The sequence below is a fragment of the Mirounga angustirostris genome, unplaced genomic scaffold (genome assembly GCF_029215605.1).
Source record: "Mirounga angustirostris isolate CCGP_5_RB_7025 unplaced genomic scaffold, mMirAng1.0.hap1 SCAF_16, whole genome shotgun sequence".
In the NCBI taxonomy this organism is placed as follows: domain Eukaryota; kingdom Metazoa; phylum Chordata; class Mammalia; order Carnivora; family Phocidae; genus Mirounga; species Mirounga angustirostris.
In genome coordinates, this window is record NW_026991724.1 from 58,348,745 (window position 1) to 58,368,716 (window position 19,972).

Below are 19,972 nucleotides of genomic sequence, written 5' to 3' on the forward strand. Positions count from 1 at the left end.
TCACCCCAAGAAAAAATTGATAAATCGAATAGTTCTCCTAATCCCTCCACCAATATTGCAGCCTTACTGGTATTGATTCAGAGTCTGTGGGGGAAAGACTCTCTCTCTCTCCCCTAGGGTGGGCCTCTGGGACCTCCGGTAGCCGTGCTTCCGGGTTGGTAGAGAACGTTCCTGTTTGCTGAAAGGACAAGGCAAAGATTTGCAGAGAGGACCAGAGATGAGGGATGTGCCATGGGGTCCTGTCTGCATCACGTTCTCCATTCCAATCCCTAAGTTAAAGGTAACTTCGAGCAAGGAAGCTTCCCTGGTGTGTGAGCCAATACATTCCTTTTGTTGATGTTGTTTTCATTTAAGCTAGTGTGAGTTGGGTTCCTGTTATTTGCAACCAGGAATGTAGTGAGTATGTTCAGACACATTCTTCCCTTATCCTGGAGGGATCTCCTCAACTCCTCCTGCCTCCACAAATGTCTCGCAGACAAAAACAACCCGAAGAATGAGTATCTGCCACAGGTACTCCTTCCCAAACCACCCAGCCCTACTCCTGAGATAATTTCCAGGAGGATGCAGCCACATGGCCAAAGATGAGTCCCTCTTTTTTTTTTTTTTTTAAAGATTTTATTTATTTATCTGAGAGAGAGAAAGAGAGAGAGATAGAGTGTGTGTGTAAGCACAAGGAGGGGGAGGGGCAGAGGAAGTGGGAGAAGCAGACTCCCCACTGAGCAGAGAGCCCAACCTGGGGCTCAATCCCAGGATACTGGGATCCGGGATCAGGACCTGAGCTTAAGGCAGACACTTAACCAGCTGAGCCACCCAGGTGCCCCAGATGGCTCCCTCTTAAAGCCCCAGCAGAGTTCTTGGAGATCCTCCATCCTCACCCTTAGTCTATCTCCTAGTGCTGGGAAGGAAATGTTCTGGGGGTCATGAAAGCAATCTAGAGAACCTGGGTCTGTCTATCCACCAAGCTGCTCTGGGAGCAAGCACAAAGTCACGCCCTGAACATGGTGGCGCTCTCCACTTTCTGCTTTCTGATAAATTCTCCAACGGTGATGCCAACCACTGACCCACTTGGAGGCCTTAGATGTCTGACCTCTCAAAAAGGAGGCAATATGTTACATTGTCCTGTCACCAAGTCAGGGCTTTTCAAGCTGGGGGTTGCACCCCATGTTGGTTGGTGAAATCGATTTAGAAAGTTGTGACCAGCACTTTTTTTTTTTTAATAAAGATTTTATTTATTTATTTGACAGACAGAGAGCACAAGCAGGGGGAGCGGCAGGCAGAGGCAGAGGGACAAGCAGGCTCCCCACTGAGCAGTGAGCCCGATGCGGGGCTCGATCCCAGGACCCCGGGATCATGACCTGAGCCGAAGGCAGATGCTTAACCATCTGAGCCACCCAGGTGCCCCTGTGACCAGCACTTTTTAAGTGAAAGAGGATTGGTGTGTGCACACAATAAGGGTAAGTAGTGTTGCTTTAAACTTATCCTTCACGTATGCACAAACATACGTTCACACACACATAGAAAATACACACACATGCGCTGTACTGCAATACAGAATGTCTTTCACACTCTGAGTCCTAGTCACAAAAGTTGGAGGGTTTATCTCTTCCTTTGCTAACCACTCCCACGCTTCACCCTTATTCATTTCAATTTGTCAGCTCTTCAGAGCAGGAATCAGTCAACTTTTTTGCCAAGGGTCTCAGAGCAAATATTTTAGGCTAATGGACCATCCGGTCTCTGTTGTAATTACCTGGCTTTGCGTGGAAGCAGTCATAGACAATACGTGGCTGTGTGCCAATAAAACTTTATTTACAAAAACAGGCCACGGGCTGGGTTGGTCCTAGTTTGCCCACCCCTGATCTAGAGTCTCCTCTGTGCCCGCTCCTGCCATAGGTAAAGCCAAGCTGCTCTCTGCCCAAAACGGCAGTCTGAACAGAAATGTAAACACCTATACTTTTTCTTAAAGATACATTTTGTGAAAATTCAAATGACATGAATTCGAAAGCATGGAATATAAAAATAGCAGGACAGATCTTGATTAATGTGCAAAATATGAAATAATCTTAAAAAAAAAAAAAAAAAAAAAGCTTTCCTGAGCCTCATTTTCTCAGCTATAACACGGGATGATATCCGTTCCTATTTTATAGGACTCCAGAGAGAATTCCAGGAGGCTGTGTAAAGTGCTCAACACCATGTGCGGCAGGTGAGGGGCTCAGGAAATGTTGGCACTTACCAGTAGCATTTTCAGCGATCTACTGGCTGTTCTGCTCCAGACAGAAGGGGATGTCCTGCGAGCAGGATGCTGCCCAGCCTTGAGACATCAGAGTGCCCACAGAACCATCCGTGGGGGCCAACATAGTCTCAAAAGCGATTCATGGAGCACTACATTTGGCTGTGCTGCCTCCCATCTCTGGCGGCTGAACCCCACACTCACTTTCTCGGGGCTATGCTGCATGACAATTTTGATAAGAGATCCAAGCCAGGGCCCAACCAGAACCTTCTGCAACAATGGATACGCTCTCTTATCTGTGCTGTCTGATTCGGCGCCCGCCGGCGAGTTTGGCCACTGAATCCTGGCTGGGTGCAGCTGAGAAAACATTTTACCTTTTACTTATGTTTGGTTCATTTAAATGTAAATAGCCACACACCATTTAGTGGTTACTGTAGTGGACCACGCAGAAAACTATTCCTGAATTTCTTCTCAAATTTAGTTGCTCATAGTGCCGCTACTGATATTTGGGGCCGGAATGTTCCTTGTAGACGGAGGCGTCTGGCGCATCATAGGGTTCAGAGGATTCTTGGCCTCTATCCATTACTGCCAGTGGCCCCAACAGGCTGGGACAACCGAAAATATCCCCAGGCACTCCCCAAACGTCTCAGGTGGGGGCCACGTAGAGGGGTCCCCTGAATGAGGACCCCTGGTTGGCTAGGGCACCTCTGATGAGAGGCGCAGGGAATCTCCACTCACACAGTTTGCGTCTGTCATTGCGACTTCTCTGGGGATTACGGAGGCGTGGGTCCTGGCTGAAGGCTCCCTCACACAGGGAGCTCACTGTCCCTTCCTAGCATGCACTTTCTGGTGGAGCACCAGGGACGAGAGCTGCTTGAAGGCCCTCCCACACTTGGGGCATGGGTGCAGTTTCCCTGTGGTGTGGATTTTGCGGTGATTGGTAAGGGTAGAGCTGTCGGTGAAAGCTTTCCCACACTCAGAGCACACGTAAGGCTTCTGTCCGGCATGCATCCTCTGGTGTCTCTGAATGCTTGACTTGCACCGCAAGGCCTTCCCGCATCCCTCACACTGGTAAGTGTGATTCTCTCTGTGGCTTTTCTGATGCTTGAGAAGGGCCGCCCTGCGCCGGAAGGTCCTCCCACACTCCCGGCATTGCTCTGGGGGCCCCAGCTGGTGAACCCTCCTATGTTCCGACAGGTGGGAGCTATTCCGGAAGTATTTTCCACACTGCTCACACTGATAGGACTTCTCCTCCTGATGAATCCGGTGGTGCTCGAAAAGGTGAGAGTTGCATCTGAAGGCTTTCCCACACACTTTGCAGTGGTACGGCTTCTCTCCCGTGTGGATTCTCTTGTGCTCCGTCAAGGAGGAGCTGCGGCCAAAGGACTTCTCACACTCACTGCACCGGTAGGGCTTCTCCCCAGTGTGCACCCTCCGGTGACGAGTGAGCTTCGTGCTCTGCTTGAAGGTTTTCCCACACTCCTCACATTTGAAGGGCTTCTCCCCCGTGTGGGTCCTGTGGTGGCTGCTCAGTGTGGAGCTGCTGTTGAAGGCTTTCCCGCACTCCTTACACTTGTAGGGTCTCTCTCCGGTGTGAATCCTATAGTGAGTGAAAAAGTAGGAGCTGTGCCGGAAGGACTTCCCACATGCGTCACATTTGTGGGGCTTCTCTCCCGTGTGGATCCGCTCGTGCTCGATGAGGTGGAGGGTCTGGTTGAAAGTTTTCCCACATTCTTTACATTTAAAGTGTGCCTTCCCCCTTTGGATTCTTGGACGACCATGCCTTGGGAAGCCTGGCGCCTGTGTTTTTCCATTAATATCTCTTTTCAGGGTCGTCTTTCCTCGAGGGGTGCTCTGTGATGTTGTTGGTGGTGGTGGACGACCCGGGCATCTCGTCATGGCCGTGGATTCATGCCTTTTCTTTCTAGGGAGAATTTTTTTGCACGAGTCTGCGGCCAGCCTGGGGCCAGCTTTTTGCGTGCTCCTCAGTGGCCTGTCCTCAGTTTCCAAAGTCCTTTCCATCTTAGCACCCCTCTGAGCCATTTCCTTTGCCTTCCCCAGGGATGGCCTCGTAGAGATGCCTGGCTTTGGAAGTGTGGTCTTCAGCACAAGCCTTGTCTTCTTGTCTGAAAGGGATTCAGAATGTAAATCTCTCTCTTTTTTAGTGCCATTGTCTTTATCTTTGGTTGAAAATGTTTTGTCTCAGTATAAAATACATACAAAAAAAGCACACAAATCATAAGTGCATGGTGTGATTAGAATTCACATCATGCCACCAAAAAAAAAAAAAAGGTAATTATGTGAGGGGACGAAGGTGTTCTCTAACTTTATTGCCATAATCATTTCGTTATATATACATGTATCAAACTACCATGTTACGCACCTTAAGTCTACACAATGTTATATCACAATAAGCTCACACAACTCTATCCTAATAAGGATAGAAAAAGAAAAGACAGCCAGTTCAAATGAAATGGAAATAAAGAAGGAAAAAGAATCAATGCAGAAATGAGTTGGCACAGAAAATAGAAAAAAAAAAAATCCTATATCAGAATAATTACTTAAGAGATGAGTAATGAAATGTCCCAGAAATAAATCAAGAGTTGATCTATAGATTGAAGGGAAAAGTGATACAGAATGTTCCGTACTAAATGTAACTGTTTTATAAGCTATCATTTATAGTCTGTGAACCCTGCGCGAGCCGGCGACCATGCATTACCCCAGAAGCATGGTCAGTTCTTAATGTTCCCTTATCACTAAAATGATGTGATTCTCTCCGTAAATAAGTAGAGTAACATATTTTTGTGAGTCTAGCTAGGGGAAAAGAGAGAATTCACAAGGTGAACACATTCACGTGTCCAGCGCAAAGATTAAGATTAAGAAACAGAACCCTAGAAGCACCCTCCCCAACTCCAGCCCTCCGTCCGTTCCCTCCAATGACCCTCTCCCTCTCGGAAAATCGAGACCCTGACCTCCAGTAGCGTAGACTGGCTTTGGCTCCTTTTGTACATTATATAAATTCAACCTTACAGCATGCACCCTTTGGTGTCTGGCTTCTTTCACTCAGCTGTTCTGTCTATGAGATTCATCTGGATTGTTGCGTGCAGTCGCAAGTCATTCATTCGCGTTGCTTATAGGGTCCCATAATGTGACTATACCACAACGTGTTTAACTTTTTTATTGTTGATACGCATTTAGGGAGTTCCCACTTTGGGACTATTAAGAATTGAGCTGCTATGAACATCCCCTGCTCAGTGGGGAGTCTGCTTCTCCCTCTCCCTCTGCCACTCCCCCTGCTTGTGCTCTCTCTCTCTCTCTCTGTCAAATGAATAAATAAAATCTTTAAAAAAACTGAAACTGGGGAAATAAAAGCTGGAATGAGAAACAGGCTTACTATTATTATTATTTTAATGAAAACACCTGGTTACTCTTTGGTTTTTTTTTTTTTTTTAAAGATTTTATTTATTTATTTGAGAGAGAGAGAGCACAAGCAGGGGGAGTGGCAGAGGGAGAGGGAGAAGCAGACTCCCAGCTGAGCAGAGAGCCAGATATGGGCCTCAATCCCAAGACCCTGGGATCATGACCCCAGCCGAAGGCAGAAGCTTAACCAATTGAGCCACCCAGGCGCCCCTCTATTTGGGATTCTTATTAAATCCATGTATTATCTTTATTTTTAAAGTTTTATTTATTTATTTTAGAGAGAGCGAGTGCTCGAGAGCGCACGGTGGGGAGGGGCAGAGGGGGAAGGAGAGAGAAACTCTAAGCAGACTCCGCGTTCAGCATGGGGCTTGATCCCAGGACCGGTGATCATGACCTGAGTGAAACCAAGAGTCAGTTGCTTAACTGACTGAGCCACCCAGGCGCCCCTTAATTCCGTGTATTATCTTAAAGGAAAAACTCTCTCTCAATTCTCCTATATTCTTGAGGTTCAGATGCTGATGGGGGATAGTTTTGCTGCCCCAGAAACATGCTGTTGTTTTTCCAAGTCAACAGAGGGCTACCCAGGGTTGATAATCTTAAGGATTTAAGTCCAGTGCCAGACCAGCCTGCACCAAAGAACTGCTGTGAACATCTTTTTAACCACGAAGACATCGACACATGCATACAAGGAGGAAAGTGAACAGATGCTCGCTGAAGCAATCAGGGAAAAACCCCGGGGAGGGGACTGAGGGCAGAGCCAGCAGCCAGTGCAAAGGCCCTGAGTTAGGGTGTCAGTTGATGGCAGCCCGAGTCTGATACGGAGGATGTGGCGAAGGAAGGAGTGCGGGAATGAGATCCCAAGAGGCCAGAAGAATGGAAAGGTGTTCCTGGAAGGGAACATGCCCTGCAGGCTTCTTCCTTCTCCTTACACCACTCAGCATGCTGCGCCTTTGGGGAGAATTTCTCGTGGAGACTGCCATGGCGTCTCCCCCTACTCACCTGTGGAGATGCAGCTCTCGCTGATCCCAGCACCGCCTTGCTGGGGGGCTCGAGGGACGTCTCTCTCCTTGACACAGGGCTCATCTCCTTGCTCTAACCTGGCGATCAGCTTGGGTTTGAAGAGCCGATACCCTGCTCCAGAGAAGGAAAGAAGTGCTGGATGCCTCCCAGACACCCATTCCAGACCAAGAATTTGCACAGAGAGAAGAAGTGTGTTTATGTTCTGCTCGCAATTCCAGAGTGTGGGTTTCCTACACACACACACACACACACACACACATCCCAAGCAATTCTCTCCAACACAGCTGGGGTCCTAAAATTCAACTCAATTCTGACACTACCTGGAGGTAGGGTTGCACCCCACAGGTTCCCACAAGACTGACACCCCGCCCCCTAAATTCAGACACCAATCACAAATCCAAGTTGTCACCTGTCCCTCTGACTGACAGGCTATGGATTGGAGGTTGCAACCCACCCCCTTCTTGGGTTTGATGAATTTGCTAGAGGACCTCACAGAACTCAGAGAAACGTCTTATTCACCAGATCACTGGTTTGTTATAAAAGGATATAACTCAGGAACAGGAGGTGGAAGAGATGTCCAGGGCCAGGTGTGGAGAAAGGGTGTGGGACGTCCATGCCCTCTGACGCCACCCCTCCCCCCAGATCTCCACTTGCTCACCATCCCGGAAGCTCTGTCCTTTGGGGGTTTTGTGGAGGCTTAATTACACAGACATAGTTGATTAAATCATTGGCCATTGGTGACTGATTCAGCCTCCAGTCCCTCTCCCCTCTCCAGAGGTCGGGGGCGTGAGACTGAATGTTGGCTCCCCTGGTAACCAGTCCTCATCCTGAGGCGTTATCCCAAAGTCACCTCATTAACATAGCGAAAGACACCTTTATTCCTCTCACCAGTTCAGAAATTCAAAAGGTTTTAGGAGTTCTGTGCTAGAAACAGGAGGGAGACCAAATATATATTTCTCATTCTAAATGACAGTATCGCAATGATACAAAGGACCTCCGGAGGGAGCGTAGGGCGACTGCCTTGCCAGCTTCCCCCTCCCCATCACACCAGCACGAAGTTCTATGGAGGGGTAGCCCCATGATCCCCAGAAGCCAGAGCCCGCCCTCGAAGAGCACGACAGCCCATTAGCCTCTTCCTGTTGCACTGGCCACTGCGAGTGGCTTAGCTGTGCTCACGTGACCGAAGCCAGCTCCAGTCGGAGCAAAAGTCAGACTTTAGGACGGAACACCCAGGGCCGACCTTGCGACCATTTCGGTTGCCAGTGAATTACAACGCCGGTGCCTCCGAGGCTGCTTGCAGCTGTCCTGAGACCGCGAAAGCAGACGCGGGTTTAGAGGGAAGCCAATACCACCAAACCTTAGTGCGCAGGACCAGTCCTAGGGCGGAGCTCGTCCAAGGCTTCCGAACTGGGGGGGCGCTGTCCTTACCCAAGGAGGCCAGGTTCCCATAGTTCTCCAGCATCACCTCTCTGTACAGGTCCTTCTGAGCGGGCTCCAGCAGCTGCCACTCCTTCTGGGTGAAGTACATGGCCACATCCCTGAAGATCACAGGTTCCTGAAACCCAAAGCCCCGTTGGTATTCACCCAGGGCCTGGTCCTTCACTTGGCCCAGGACAGTAGGTGGAAAGCCGACAGAAGTTTGGGTTGTGTTCAGAGTCCTGTGTTGTGTCAGCTTGCAAATAAGGCCTGGGCTCCTTCACCCTGCCCCACATCCACACCCTCTGCTATGGGGCTGTGCAGTGCGCTCCTGTTCCGAATCTTCGCTTGGCCATGGAACTTGCTGTGGCCAGTGGGGTGTCGGCCAAGTGTGACAGAAGCAGGAGCTTCAGAAATGCTTCTGCAATCAGCACTGCCTTCTGTCTCGTGCCTCTCCCGCCCCCAGGGTGAGGCTCTGCCCAGCTAGCCTCGGGATGGTGCAAGATAGTAGAGCAGTGCCGAGTCACCCCAGTCCTCTGAGAAAAGGCACCGCAGGCGGGCTGACAAGCCAGAGTCCACCCGGCACGTGAAGGAGCCCCAACACCGGAGAGCCACACAGCCAGACCCTCATGGCTGTGCGCTCCTGACCGTCCATGCGTGGTGGTGGTGTTCACACAGCATTCTTTTGGCCACGGAGCACACTCGGAGTGTTCATGTGTTATGTGAAGGCATGAACAAAGGGATGCTATGAATGTTGGAAGCGGCCCTTTCACTCGCCAGTTGGATGGCCACCTGGGGATCTCTGTTTCCACTGAGGTGCATCGATACCATGACGGCTAAGAGCATCGGCTCTGGGGCCAGACCGCCTGGGCTCGAATCTTGGCTTGGCTACTTAGGATCTGTGTGACCTTAGGCAAGTGACGTGAACTCTGTGCCCCCATTCTCTTATCTTAAAAACGGGGATAATACGGTACCACGTCCTGGAGTTGTGAGGATTAGGTGGATGAAAATAGGTAAAGAAATTAGCTCCGCTCCTCGTACATGCTCAGTGCTCAAGAAATGTCTGTTATTCTAAAATTTGTTTAAAAGGGGAGGGGATTCTAGCCAATGGGAGGGAGAGTGCAGGCCTGGAGAGTAGCTTTATTCACTCACGCACTCATCACGGCCTGGCTCTGGATAGGCTAACATAACAGACCAGGTCAGTGCTGGACACAGTACCCATTTTCCTTTGCCATAATAACGGAAGCTACAGGTGAGCCCACGCTTGCACAGCCAGAGTACCTTTCCCAGCATCCCTTGCAGTGGGGTGCGGTCATGTGACCACACTCTGGCCAATGAGGTGCGAGCAGAAGAGCCGCGTGCGGCTTCTGCGCGTTGGCCTTTGAGAGACTAAGCACGTGTTCCCCTTGGGGCGCCCCTGAATGTGGACGGGCCACGTGGGGCCGAGGCGCATTGTCCACACACACTGTCATCGTGAGGAATGAGTAATGTTTGAGTGAAGCAGCTGTGTTTTGGGCTGTCATGTTCCAGTAACCAGACCTATGTGGTGGGGGGGCTCCAGCTGCGGGCGGGAGTGCAGAGGGTGACGGGTGCAGCAGAGGGGCACAGGTGTGGAGGACCGCAGGTGCAGAGGGGCGCAGGTGCAGAGGGGCGCAGGTGCAGAGGGGCGCAGGTGCAGAGGAGTGCAGGTGCGGAGCGGCACAGGAGCACGGGTGCAGAGGGGTACAGGTGCGGAGGGGCGCAGGTGCAGAGGGGCGCAGGTGCAGAGGGCCGCAGGTGCAGAGGGGGCGCAGATGCAGAGGGGCGCAGGTGCACAGGTGCGGAGGGCCGCAGGTGAAGAGGGGTGCAGGGGCCGTGGCCGCAGAGAACGCCCAGAAGGCACGGGGGATGCGCACCCGCGTGCATTTCCCAAAATGCTGGGAAAGGCTGGGAGGGGAAGGCCCTGCAGAGCATTGCCACAGTGTGCAAGGAGGAGCTGAAGCAAGGGAAGCAGCTGGAAGGGGAGAGAGCAGAGCAGACAGGGGACAGTGTTCGCTCCCGGAGTGGGGTCCGCGCCCCTCAGCGTGGGGGCCGGACAGAGGGCTCTGCCTCCTGCCTGGCGGCACGCCGGCTGGGGACTTGCCTTCTGGCGCCTCAGTCTCCGCATCTGTAAAATGGTCAGGATAAAGAGTAGTGCTGCCTCCTGGCGGGGGAGTGTGAGCGTTCAACGGGACAGTCCAAAAACAGAATCCGTGACAGCACGCGGCGCTTTAGTAAGGGCCGGAACCTCAGCTGCTACAACTCTTGCCTCAGCCGGTTTCTTAAAACTATCTGCTTTCATGCAAATGTAAACGCTGCTTTTCCAACAGGAAACAGCCCGCCTCGGTGTGCACAGCTGTAGCAGTTTCTGGTAGGGCTGTGACCTCTAGCACTTTCCTCCCCTGCCGGCCTGACCGGTCATTGTCCCATTTCGTCCTCAGGAGGTAGCCTCCGTGCTTTCTGTATTCTACAGACGAGGAGACAGGGCCAGAAAGCACCAGTAACTTGCCCCGCTCGTTATGATGAGGCACAGAGTTGGGGGGATATGGGGGTGTCAAGTAGAGATGCCAACATACCCTTCTCGGGGGACAGGAATCTGCCACCATTCATGTTACAAACCCTTACAGGCCAGGCGCTTTCTAAAAACAGCACAGATGCGAGTTCATTCACTCTTCAGAATAGCCCCTGGACCATGGTAAACCTTGTAGCCCCATTTTACAGATGAGCAAACTGCAGTGGGCCCGGAGTTGTTCCGGAACTAGTCCCAGGTCCCATAACTGCGAGTGGCTGAGGGGGGATGTGACCCTGCAGTCAGACTCCGAGTTTTCGCCCTCCGCTGCGCCAGGCTGGCGTTCACAGCTGTGAGGCACAGAAGGGCCACGAGGGTGGTGCCTGCACTTAATGCCCCTTTCTTTGCAAAAGCAGCCCATCCCTATTCCGGGGTTTCTCGGCTCTGCACAGGTGAGATCTGGGGGCCAGATCATTGTTTGCTGTGGATTGCAGGATGCTGAGCGGCGTCCCTGGCCTCCACCCACCCCTCCAGGGCTGACACCCAAACACGGTTTCAGCCACTGCCAGTGTCACTATCTTGTCCCAGCCTTCTGTTCTCGTGGTTGCGTCACACAGCAATAACTACTCTGAAGAAAATTAAGCAAGGCAAGGCGTTATGGAGTGATGAGGAGGAAGTGAGCAGGGAGTCTTCCTGGAGGAGGTGACATTCCAGCGGAGGTAGAAATTAGGGAAGAGAAGAAGGCAGGAAAGAGGCCCAGGAAAACCATCCCCCATGGGATGGGGCCATAGCCTTTTGTGGGGGTGCAAGGGGGGCCCTGCCACCCGAGGGTCTCTGCCGGGCAGAGAGGGTGGCAGATGCGCCTGACCTCTCAGAACTGAGGGGCCCTCTGGTCAAAGGGAGAAGGCTTACCGTGCTCCAGACCGGCAGGAATCTGACTGGCATTCTTCCCTTCTTTTTGGAGAGCTTCTCTGAAGTAGGAGCAGGGCTCTGAGAAGGCAGGACTGGGAAGGAAGAAGGAGTAATGAGGTCATTCTGCCCTCTGTGGGTAGGGAAACTCAATAAAATCCCAATAATGAAACCCACAAGAGCTAACATGGATCAAGACTTGCTGTGTGCCAGGCTGTCTTCTAAATACTACACAGGTATCACCTTATTTGGTTTTTCATAATAACACTACAAGATGGCTACCATCATCATCCCACTTTACAGATGAGAACCCGGGCACAGAGAGGTTAAGATATTTGCTCAAGGTTGCACAGGGGTGCCCTAAGACATGTGTTAAACTGCATCCCAAGGGTCAAAAGGGAACAGGCAGGAAATGTCAGTGAGTGAAGGGGTTGGGGTAAGACAATGGGGGCACTGGAGTCTGTGGTAGACTAGAACTCCCAGGATCTCAAATACTCACATTTGAGAGAGGCAGAGAGACCAAAACCAAATCAGTACACTAGAAAATACCAGAGAGTGACAGACATAGTGACAAAAATAAACTAGGTTGGAATGAAGGCAAATCCCTGGATGCTGATGACTTTGTTTTGACCTTCATTTTGAAAAGGAGATGGCCAAGTGAGCATATGATGGGAGAACATTCTTGGGCAGGGAAACAGCACGTGCAAAGGCCCTGAGGTGGGATGTTAAAGGCAAAGCTAGGAGGCCAGGGTGACCGGAGTCTGTTGAATTGGAGGGAGAGATGGGTATGATGAAGGCAGGCCAGCAGGGTCCCATCCCTCGGGGCCACCAGGGCCCCTATACAGAGTTTGTATCATTCTCCAGCTTGAGAGGTCTGACAGGACCTGATCCTCATTTTTATAAGATTCCTTGGCCTGCTCAACGGGGAACAGTTTGGTGGAGGCAGGAGTGGAAGACAGGATACCACTTGCCACAGAGCAACAGTGGTTTGGGCCACGTTTCTTCCTGGATCAGAGTTTGTGGGTAATTTCCTGAGGATATGAGGGAAAGTGGTTTCTTAGATTTTAAAACACAACATCCCAACACATCTTGTTTGTCTGGCTGATCTGTTGGTGAACGATCGCACTCCTGAGCATTTCTGCCAGCAAAATGAAAACACACATTCACGCAAAAACCTCTACTCGCAATAGCCAGCAACTGGAAACAACCCTGATATCCCTTCAGGGGATAGCTACGTCACGGAACCCCACTGAGCAATAAAGAGGGATGAAGTGAGGGTGCCCACAGCAGCCCGGATCGCTTTCCGGGGCACTGTGCCAAGGGGGGAAAAGTGAATCTCAGAAGGTCACCAGCTGCATGGTTCTGTTGATACAAGGTTCTCAAAATGACAGAATCACAGAGATGGAGAGGATTTGTCACAGCCACATGGGGGAGGGGGAGGGACAGTGAAGGGGGCAGCTCTAGGGAGATCTCTGTGGTGACAGAACAGTTCTGTATGTTGATTGGGGTGATGGTCACACTCAGCGACAAATGTGAGAACCTGACCCTAAAAAATACACATGCATTGGGTCAGGATGTATTTCCTCGTTCAGCGTTGTACTCTCACTGCTTAAGACATGACCATTTGGGGAAATGGGATGAAGGTCCATGGGACCTCTCTACTATTATGGCAACTTCCAGTGAATATAAATTATTTCCACATAAAAAGTGGTTTTTTAAAAAGACTTTATTTGAGAGACAGAGCGTGAGAGAGAGAGAGATTACAAGCTGGGGGAGTGGCAGGCAGAGGGAGAAGCAGGCTCCTTGCTGAGCAGAGAGCCCGATGCGGGGCTCCATCCCAGGAGCCTGGGATCATGACCTGAGCTGAAGGCAGACGCTTACCCAGGCGCCCTACACATAAAAAGGCTTAAAACAGGAAGCATCCCGGCAAACCCAACAGCCCTCCCTCATCCAGTCAAGCCGCCAGCAGGACCCCAAACTGGCCCACTCCTGCCCATTCCCTCCACCATCTCCTTGGGTTGGACCTCCATCATCTCCCACCTAGGTGACTCTGTGGCCCCCTGAATGGGCAACTGATTGCAGGGTCACAATGAGGAGCCCAGGTTGCTTCTGGCTCCCCGAAGACACCCCTGCAGGCTCCGAGCAGAGGAGGGTCAGGATCCACTGACATGATGTTGTGTCGGGGAGAATCCATCCTGGGGGCCCCTCTGCACCCTCCCACCCCAGGAGAAGCCAGTGGGTGGTGTGTGGGGCTGGGGGCCGGTCTCCAGAGTAAATCCTCCCGCCATCACCAGGCCCTAGAGGCCTGCCCCCTCCCACCTGCCCAGTTTTCCATCCTGTTTCTCTTACCTCCTTTGTCAGGCGGCTGGGTCTTCACCTCCATGGCGCCCCGCGCTCTGCGATGCCGAGGTGCAGTATCCCGTACGGCACAGGCCTCTTCTAGGGGCAGAGACCAGAGCAGTTAGGGGTGGGCCGCAGCGATGGAGGGCCCGGGTTCTAGTCCCAGCTCTGAGGAAGCCGGGTGGTCCTGGGCAGGTGACGTCACCCCCCCACCGTTTTGTGTCCTCAACTGTGGAGGAGAGGTGTTAGCTACACCTCCCTCGTAGATCGCCTTCAAGGCCAACTGGATGCTTTACGGGGAGCGTGGCATGGCGCCCAGCAAGGCCGAGGCAGGGGCTCGTGGGGCCTGGGGCTCGTGATACGAAGTGCTGGGGCCCTGATGGTGAAGCTGGGTTACCCAGGCATCAGGGGGGCCTCTGGTGCCTGGCATCACGGCAGGCACTCCAGACGTGTGAGTCTTGGCCAGTACTGGTGCTCCTGGTTTTCTGGCCTGTTCTGAAGCCGTACGGCAGCCTGACAAGGCGCCTAAGAGCTGGACCTCGTCTGGCCGCCTCCTCCTTCACGGGACTGTGGTGGGGACGAGGCCGCCGGTTGCAGGACCCCTCACCACAGCCCGAGGGGGGAGGCCCGCGCTGCCACGGTGCTGCTGGGGAGGACCAGCCCTGGGATCAGGGACCCTGGCCTGAGCTGGGAAGGAAGGCCCAGCAGTGAGGCAGGGCCGTGGGCCAGTCTGTCCGGGGGGTGGAGAGGGGGTCCTGGCCCGCCAGGCACCGGCTGTGAGAGCTGCAGGGTCAGGATGGCTGTAGTTAATCACAACAAGCACACAGCAACCCGAAACTCAGATTTGAGATAAATGAATAATTTGTAGTGTAAGTATGTCCCAAACGCTGCATGGGACACGTCTATATTAAAAAATCTTTTTTTTTTTTTTTTTACTTATTTGGATAAATTCTTTTTTCTTTTTTTAAAAATGTAAGCTCTAGGGGCGCCTGGGTGGCTCAGTCGTTAAGCGTCTGCCTTCGGCTCAGGTCGTGATCCCAGGGTCCTGGGATCGAGCCCTGCATCGGGCTCCCTGCTCGGCGGGAAGCCTGCTTCTCCCTCTCCCACTCCCCCTGCTTGTGTTCCCTCTCTCGCTGTGTCTCTCTCTGTCAAATAAATAAATGAAATCTTTAAAAAATAAAATAAATGTTTTATGGGGCGCCTGGGTGGCTCAGTCGTGAAGCGTCTGCCTTCAGCTCAGGTCATGATCCCAGGGTCCTGGGATCGAGTCCCACATCGGGCTCCCTGCTCAGTGGGGAGCCTGCTTCTCCCTCTCCCACTCCCCCTGCTTGTGTTCCCTCTCTCGCTGTGTCTCTCTCTGTCAAATAAATAAATAAAATCTTAAAAAAAAAAAAGAGTTGCAGGCTCAAGGAACTGAGCCACCCAGGCGCCCCCTGAGTCAATTATTTGTAAGTATAATACGGCAAGTTCCATGCAACAGTTGGAACATATTTATACTAAAACCTAATTCACTATCTGAAATTCAAATTTAAGTGGGTGTCCTATAGTTTTTAGGAGTGCCCTATATTTTAAATTGGCAACACACAATTTGGGGGTTTTCAGCTTCTTTGCTTCCGTTTTGCCCACCATAAAAATGAGGCCATTAAATGATTGTACACGAGAACGCTATTGCCCAGTGATAATGGCAGTGCCTTAGCCAGAGTGCAGGCGGTTTCTGTGCTGGTTACAATGTACTTGTTCTTAGGGGTGAGGCCTCAGCCCCCCATTCTCCCATCTCCACCTTCCCTGCCTCACTGTCCCTGCTGCTGTGGTTTTCCAGCTGGGTCTCGATCCTGTCTCACCACATAGCCCTCCGGGACCAATCTAGCCTCTGGGCCTGGGCCAGCCCTTCCAGGAAAAGGCCAAGCTCAGTGCTAGGGGAGATCTGCGGGCCATAGATGCCACGCTCGGGAGCAGCAGGGGCACTGGCGCCCGGCTCCGGGGACCAGGGGTGGCTGGGCTATGGGGGCCGGGCACAGGCAGCAGCCACGGGACTGCCCTCTATGCTGAGGGTCTAAGTCAGCGAGGGCTTCCCCTCCATGGCAGCCGGCCCACTGGGCATGGGCTCGGTACGCTTGCCCGGAGTGTCTCCCTGGAGCCCGCACGGGTCAGGCTCCGGAGATGCCCAGGGACGGCCCTGGCGGAAGAGCGCGGGAATGAACAAACTTACGTGCATCAGATGCACCATGACCCCAGGCGCCAGCTGATCCCCTAACGGACTGGCGCATGCACACACACTCACTTCTACTCCCCTGGCTACTTTCCAAAACTCCGACCCACTCCCTAGGCCTGGGAGGCCTACCTGGAAGCACGTTCACACGCTGGCAAGTGCACACACGTGCTCAGCAGCCGCCTGGTGCACACAGGCTCACACACACACGGAGACACGCGCGTCTGCGGACGCCCGCCCCGAATCTCCAGGTCCCCCTCCAGGACACGCAGACGCCCTGCCCTCTCTCCCTGACACCCAGGGCCCGCGGGCTCTCACCCAGGGCCCATCCGCCTCCCCCCACACTCCACCCCTCCCACCCCCGGGTGCACCTTCCTGGCTGTGCACACCGAGCTCTCTCCCAGCCCCCACGCCAAGCAGGGCGCACTCATGCAGACTCACTGGAGGTTCCAAGGCTGGTTTGCTGGTGCCCTTCTCCGCAAACCTTCAGAAGTGTCCTCCCAGACACCCCCAAGTGCCTCCTTGGGGCTCCCCACTGCTCCACTTGTCCCAAACTCCCCTCAGGACTGCCCCCCAGTTTTTCCATGCTGCAGCTGGCCAAGTCACTAACATATCCTGCAGACCCCCATCTGACCTCTCTAGCACCCCGGGGCTGACCTGATGTCTCTGCCTCCCCCGTCAAACTAGCATGCGTCAAGTCTGACCATCCTGCCTCCCACAGGGACCCGTGCTCCCCAGCTGGTCCTGGAGAGAGTCCCCATAGGAGCGGTTCCAGCCTCCTCTTCCACTTCATTTTTCTCCCCAGCAGTGACAGCAGAAATCTTTGAGACCCAGGGGCTCAGAAAGACCTGAGAATGCCAGTGGCCCTCGGGGCTAGTACCTGGTCCTCAGCTTGACCCTGAGGCACGCCGGCCACACCAGTGGAGGGTTTGGGCATCAGAGTCCCCTGTGTCTCTCAGACTGGGTTGCTCAGTGCCAGTGCGTACCCTGCTGGGCGCCTCCTCCCAGACCCAGGGTGACAGGGTCTCCCTCAGCGCTTCGGCACTGAGCACAGCTGCCACGAGGAACCAGCAGCCACGGGACTGCCCTCTATGCCAGCGGTCTACATCAGCGAGGGCTTCCCCTCCATGGCAGCCGGCCCACCGGGCACGGGTTTGGTACGCTTGCCCCGAGGGTCTCCTTGGAGCCTGCACGGGTCAGGCTCCGGAGATGCCCAGGGACGGCCCTGGCGAAAGAGCGTGGGAATGAACAAACTTACGTGATCAAACAGAAACACACAAACTCACCTTTGAGTACAAACTCGCACAGTCCCAAACACACGCGTACAGTCACACAGATACAGACAAACTCACACCCCCATATTTAAACAAACACTAAGACGCACACTGAAATACACACACACTCACCCACCACACAGGGTCCGACGCACACAGACTCCTACAGACACAAACTCGCTCAACTACACAGACGCCCACAGCTGCCCCCAAACTTCCACACGGTCTTCAGCTGTGTCTTCAGCCACACAAGTTCACACAGTCACACGGATGCAGGCACATCAGACACATCCTAAGATACACACAACCTCACACACACAGTCACGTAACGCAGAGTGAGGCGCACAACCAAACCCAGCCACACCCAAAAGTCAGACACAAACTCACACCCAATCCCACACAGCCGGACAGAAAGTCACGACCCACCAAGATTCACAGACACACAGCCACACGCATTCGGCTACACCCGCTGGCAGACTCGGCGTGACACAAACTCGCAGCCTCACACAGATGAGACGCCAGCCACCCCAACTCAGAGCCCCCGAGGGGCGCAGCTGCAGTCGGACCCACTCGCACACCCACCGACTCGCAGACCAGCAGCACTTCGGCGGTGGGCACGGCGGTCAGAGAGGTGCCCACTCAGCGGGCAGAGCGAAGCCAGCCGCGCCCGCTCGGAAGCCGCGGTGGGCGGGATCCCGCGGGGACGGACGCGGCTCCACACGTGGCCCCCCGCCGAGTCAGTCCCTCGCGCCCGCGCACCCCCGGCCATGCGCCCTCCCTCGCCCACGCACCTGCTGGCGGGCCAGTCACTGGCTCGGAGCCACCGCCCCCAGACCCGCCGGCGTCCCAGTCCCGCAGGACGGGAATCCGGGTGGCGCGGACCGGACGGCTCCTTGCCGCCTTAGCGCGCAGCCCAGCCGCCCGCTGCCCCGGCAGATACGGACCCCCCAGCACACACACGCACTCCCTCGCGTGCCCTCGCTCCCCGCCCTCTGCCGCCGCGAACTCACCGCTCAGCGCACAGCCCGCGGTCTCGGGAGCTGAATGAGGCTGAGCGGAATTCAAACCCCGTCCCAAGAGCGCGCGAGCACCGCCCGCCAAACTACCAGTCCCAGAAGCCCCCGCGCCCGTCGCCCCCGCCGCTTCGTGTCCGCGAAGGAGCCCAAGCCAGGGGGGCGCGCGAGGACCGCTGGGAAATGTAGTCCCAAGGCCGATGGAGGCGTCCCAAGACCGCGCTTCAGGGGCGGGGGCAGCGGGGAGGTGGCAGGATGTCCCGTTCCTCCCACCCGGCAGAGGGGAAGATCTGGGTTCCCGCAGAGGGAAGGAGCTTTGGAGGAGGAGTGGACTTCCCGCTCTGCAGCCCCCCCCCCCCCCCCAGCCCTTACCTGGCGGCGGAGGTGCGGAAGGGTCCCTAGCGACCCCACCTCAAAATTTCCAGCATCCCTCCCCAGCCGGGGAGGCAAGATTAACGTGCACTCAATGAAAAGGAAATCAAACAAACAAAAAGCCCCTACATTCAACAAGATCTCAAGTTTTTGCAGCTTTTATATGAGAGGAACAAACTTTTAAAACCAGTTTCTTGTTTCTATTGGAGAAATTTGAGCACTGGGTATTTGGTGACATTAGGAAATTATTTTCTGGTGCCTGCGTGGCTTAATAGGCTAAGCATCAGATTCTTGGTTTCAGCTCAGGTTTTGATCTCAGGGTCCTGAGATGGAGCCCACCTGAGGCTCCCAGCTCAGCAAGGAGTCTGCTTGAAGATTCTCTCCCTTTGCCCCTCCCCCCATTTGTGCACGCAACCGCGCTCTCTCTCTCTCAACTAAATATTTTTTAAAATTTTTTAAAAATTTGGGCTCCTGGGTGGCTCAGATGGTTAAGCGTCTGCCTTCCGCTCAGGTCATGATCCCAGGGTCCTGGAATTGAGTCCCGCATCGGGGTCCCTGCTCCTTGGGAGCCTGTTTCTCCCTCTGCCTCTCTCTCTCTCTGATGAATGAATGAATGAATGAATGAATGAATGAATGAATAAATAAATAAATAAATAAAATCTTTAAAAAATTAAAAAAAATATTTTAGGTCTAATAGTGGTATTTGCAAGATTTATTTTTTCAGTATTTATCTTTGACAGATACATACTGGGACACAAGGACAGTTTAACATACACAAATCAATAAATGTGATACACAACATTAATAGGCTGAAAGATAAAAACCACATGATCATCTCAATAGGTGCAGAAAAAGCATTTGACAAAATTCAGTACCCTTTCATGATAAAAACTCTCAAAAACTGGGTATAGAAGGACCATACCACAATACAATAAAGGACGTATGCAGTAAGCCCATAGCTAACATATACTCAACCACGAGAGGTTGAAAGCTTTCCCTCTAAGATCAGGATGGAGACATGGATGTCCTCTCTTACCACTCCTATTCAATACAGTATTGGAAGCACTAGCCAGAGCAATTAAATAAGAACAAAATAACAAAAAGCATCCAAATCAGACAGAAAGACGTAAAATTGTCTGTGTGCAGATGATACAATCATATATAGAAAATACTAAGGACTCCACCCCAAAAATAACCTGTTAGAACTAATACACAAATTTAATAAAGTTGTACAATATAAAATCA

The 19,972-nt window shown here is 53.0% G+C and overlaps 1 protein-coding gene across 2 annotated transcripts; it reads right to left on the bottom strand.

The window, feature by feature from the left end:
- Positions 1-635: 635 nt before the first annotated feature.
- Positions 636-18,538, bottom strand: LOC123856195 (zinc finger protein 883-like). Of its 2 annotated transcripts, none has more exons than XM_045892424.3 (6): positions 18,353-18,538; positions 13,869-13,958; positions 11,523-11,614; positions 8,096-8,222; positions 6,647-6,778; positions 636-4,353 (listed from the first exon to the last, which is right to left on the bottom strand). In XM_045892424.3, the coding sequence occupies exons 2-6, from the start codon at positions 13,900-13,902 to the stop codon at positions 3,047-3,049; spliced, it is 1,692 nt and encodes a 563-aa protein (XP_045748380.1). In that variant the 5' UTR covers positions 13,903-13,958; positions 18,353-18,538; the 3' UTR covers positions 636-3,046. The 2 variants fall into 2 exon arrangements, with proteins under 2 accessions (XP_045748380.1, XP_054367660.2); XM_054511685.2 differs by lacking the exon at positions 18,353-18,538 and adding an exon at positions 17,925-18,309.
- Between the last annotated feature and the right edge of the window lie 1,434 nt (positions 18,539-19,972).

Excerpts from the sequence above, each read along its gene's own strand:
- LOC123856195 (XM_054511685.2), bottom strand. The coding sequence starts at position 18,111 with ATGGCCGGGGGTGCGCGGGCGCGAGGGACTGACTCGGCGGGGGGCCAC. Across the intron at positions 13,959-17,924 it reads TGCTGCTGGTCTGCGAGTCG|AAGAGGCCTGTGCCGTACGG; the intron begins GTGGGTGTGCGA and ends CTCTGCCCCTAG. Across the intron at positions 6,779-8,095 it reads TGGGAACCTGGCCTCCTTGG|GGTATCGGCTCTTCAAACCC; the intron begins GTAAGGACAGCG and ends TCTCTGGAGCAG.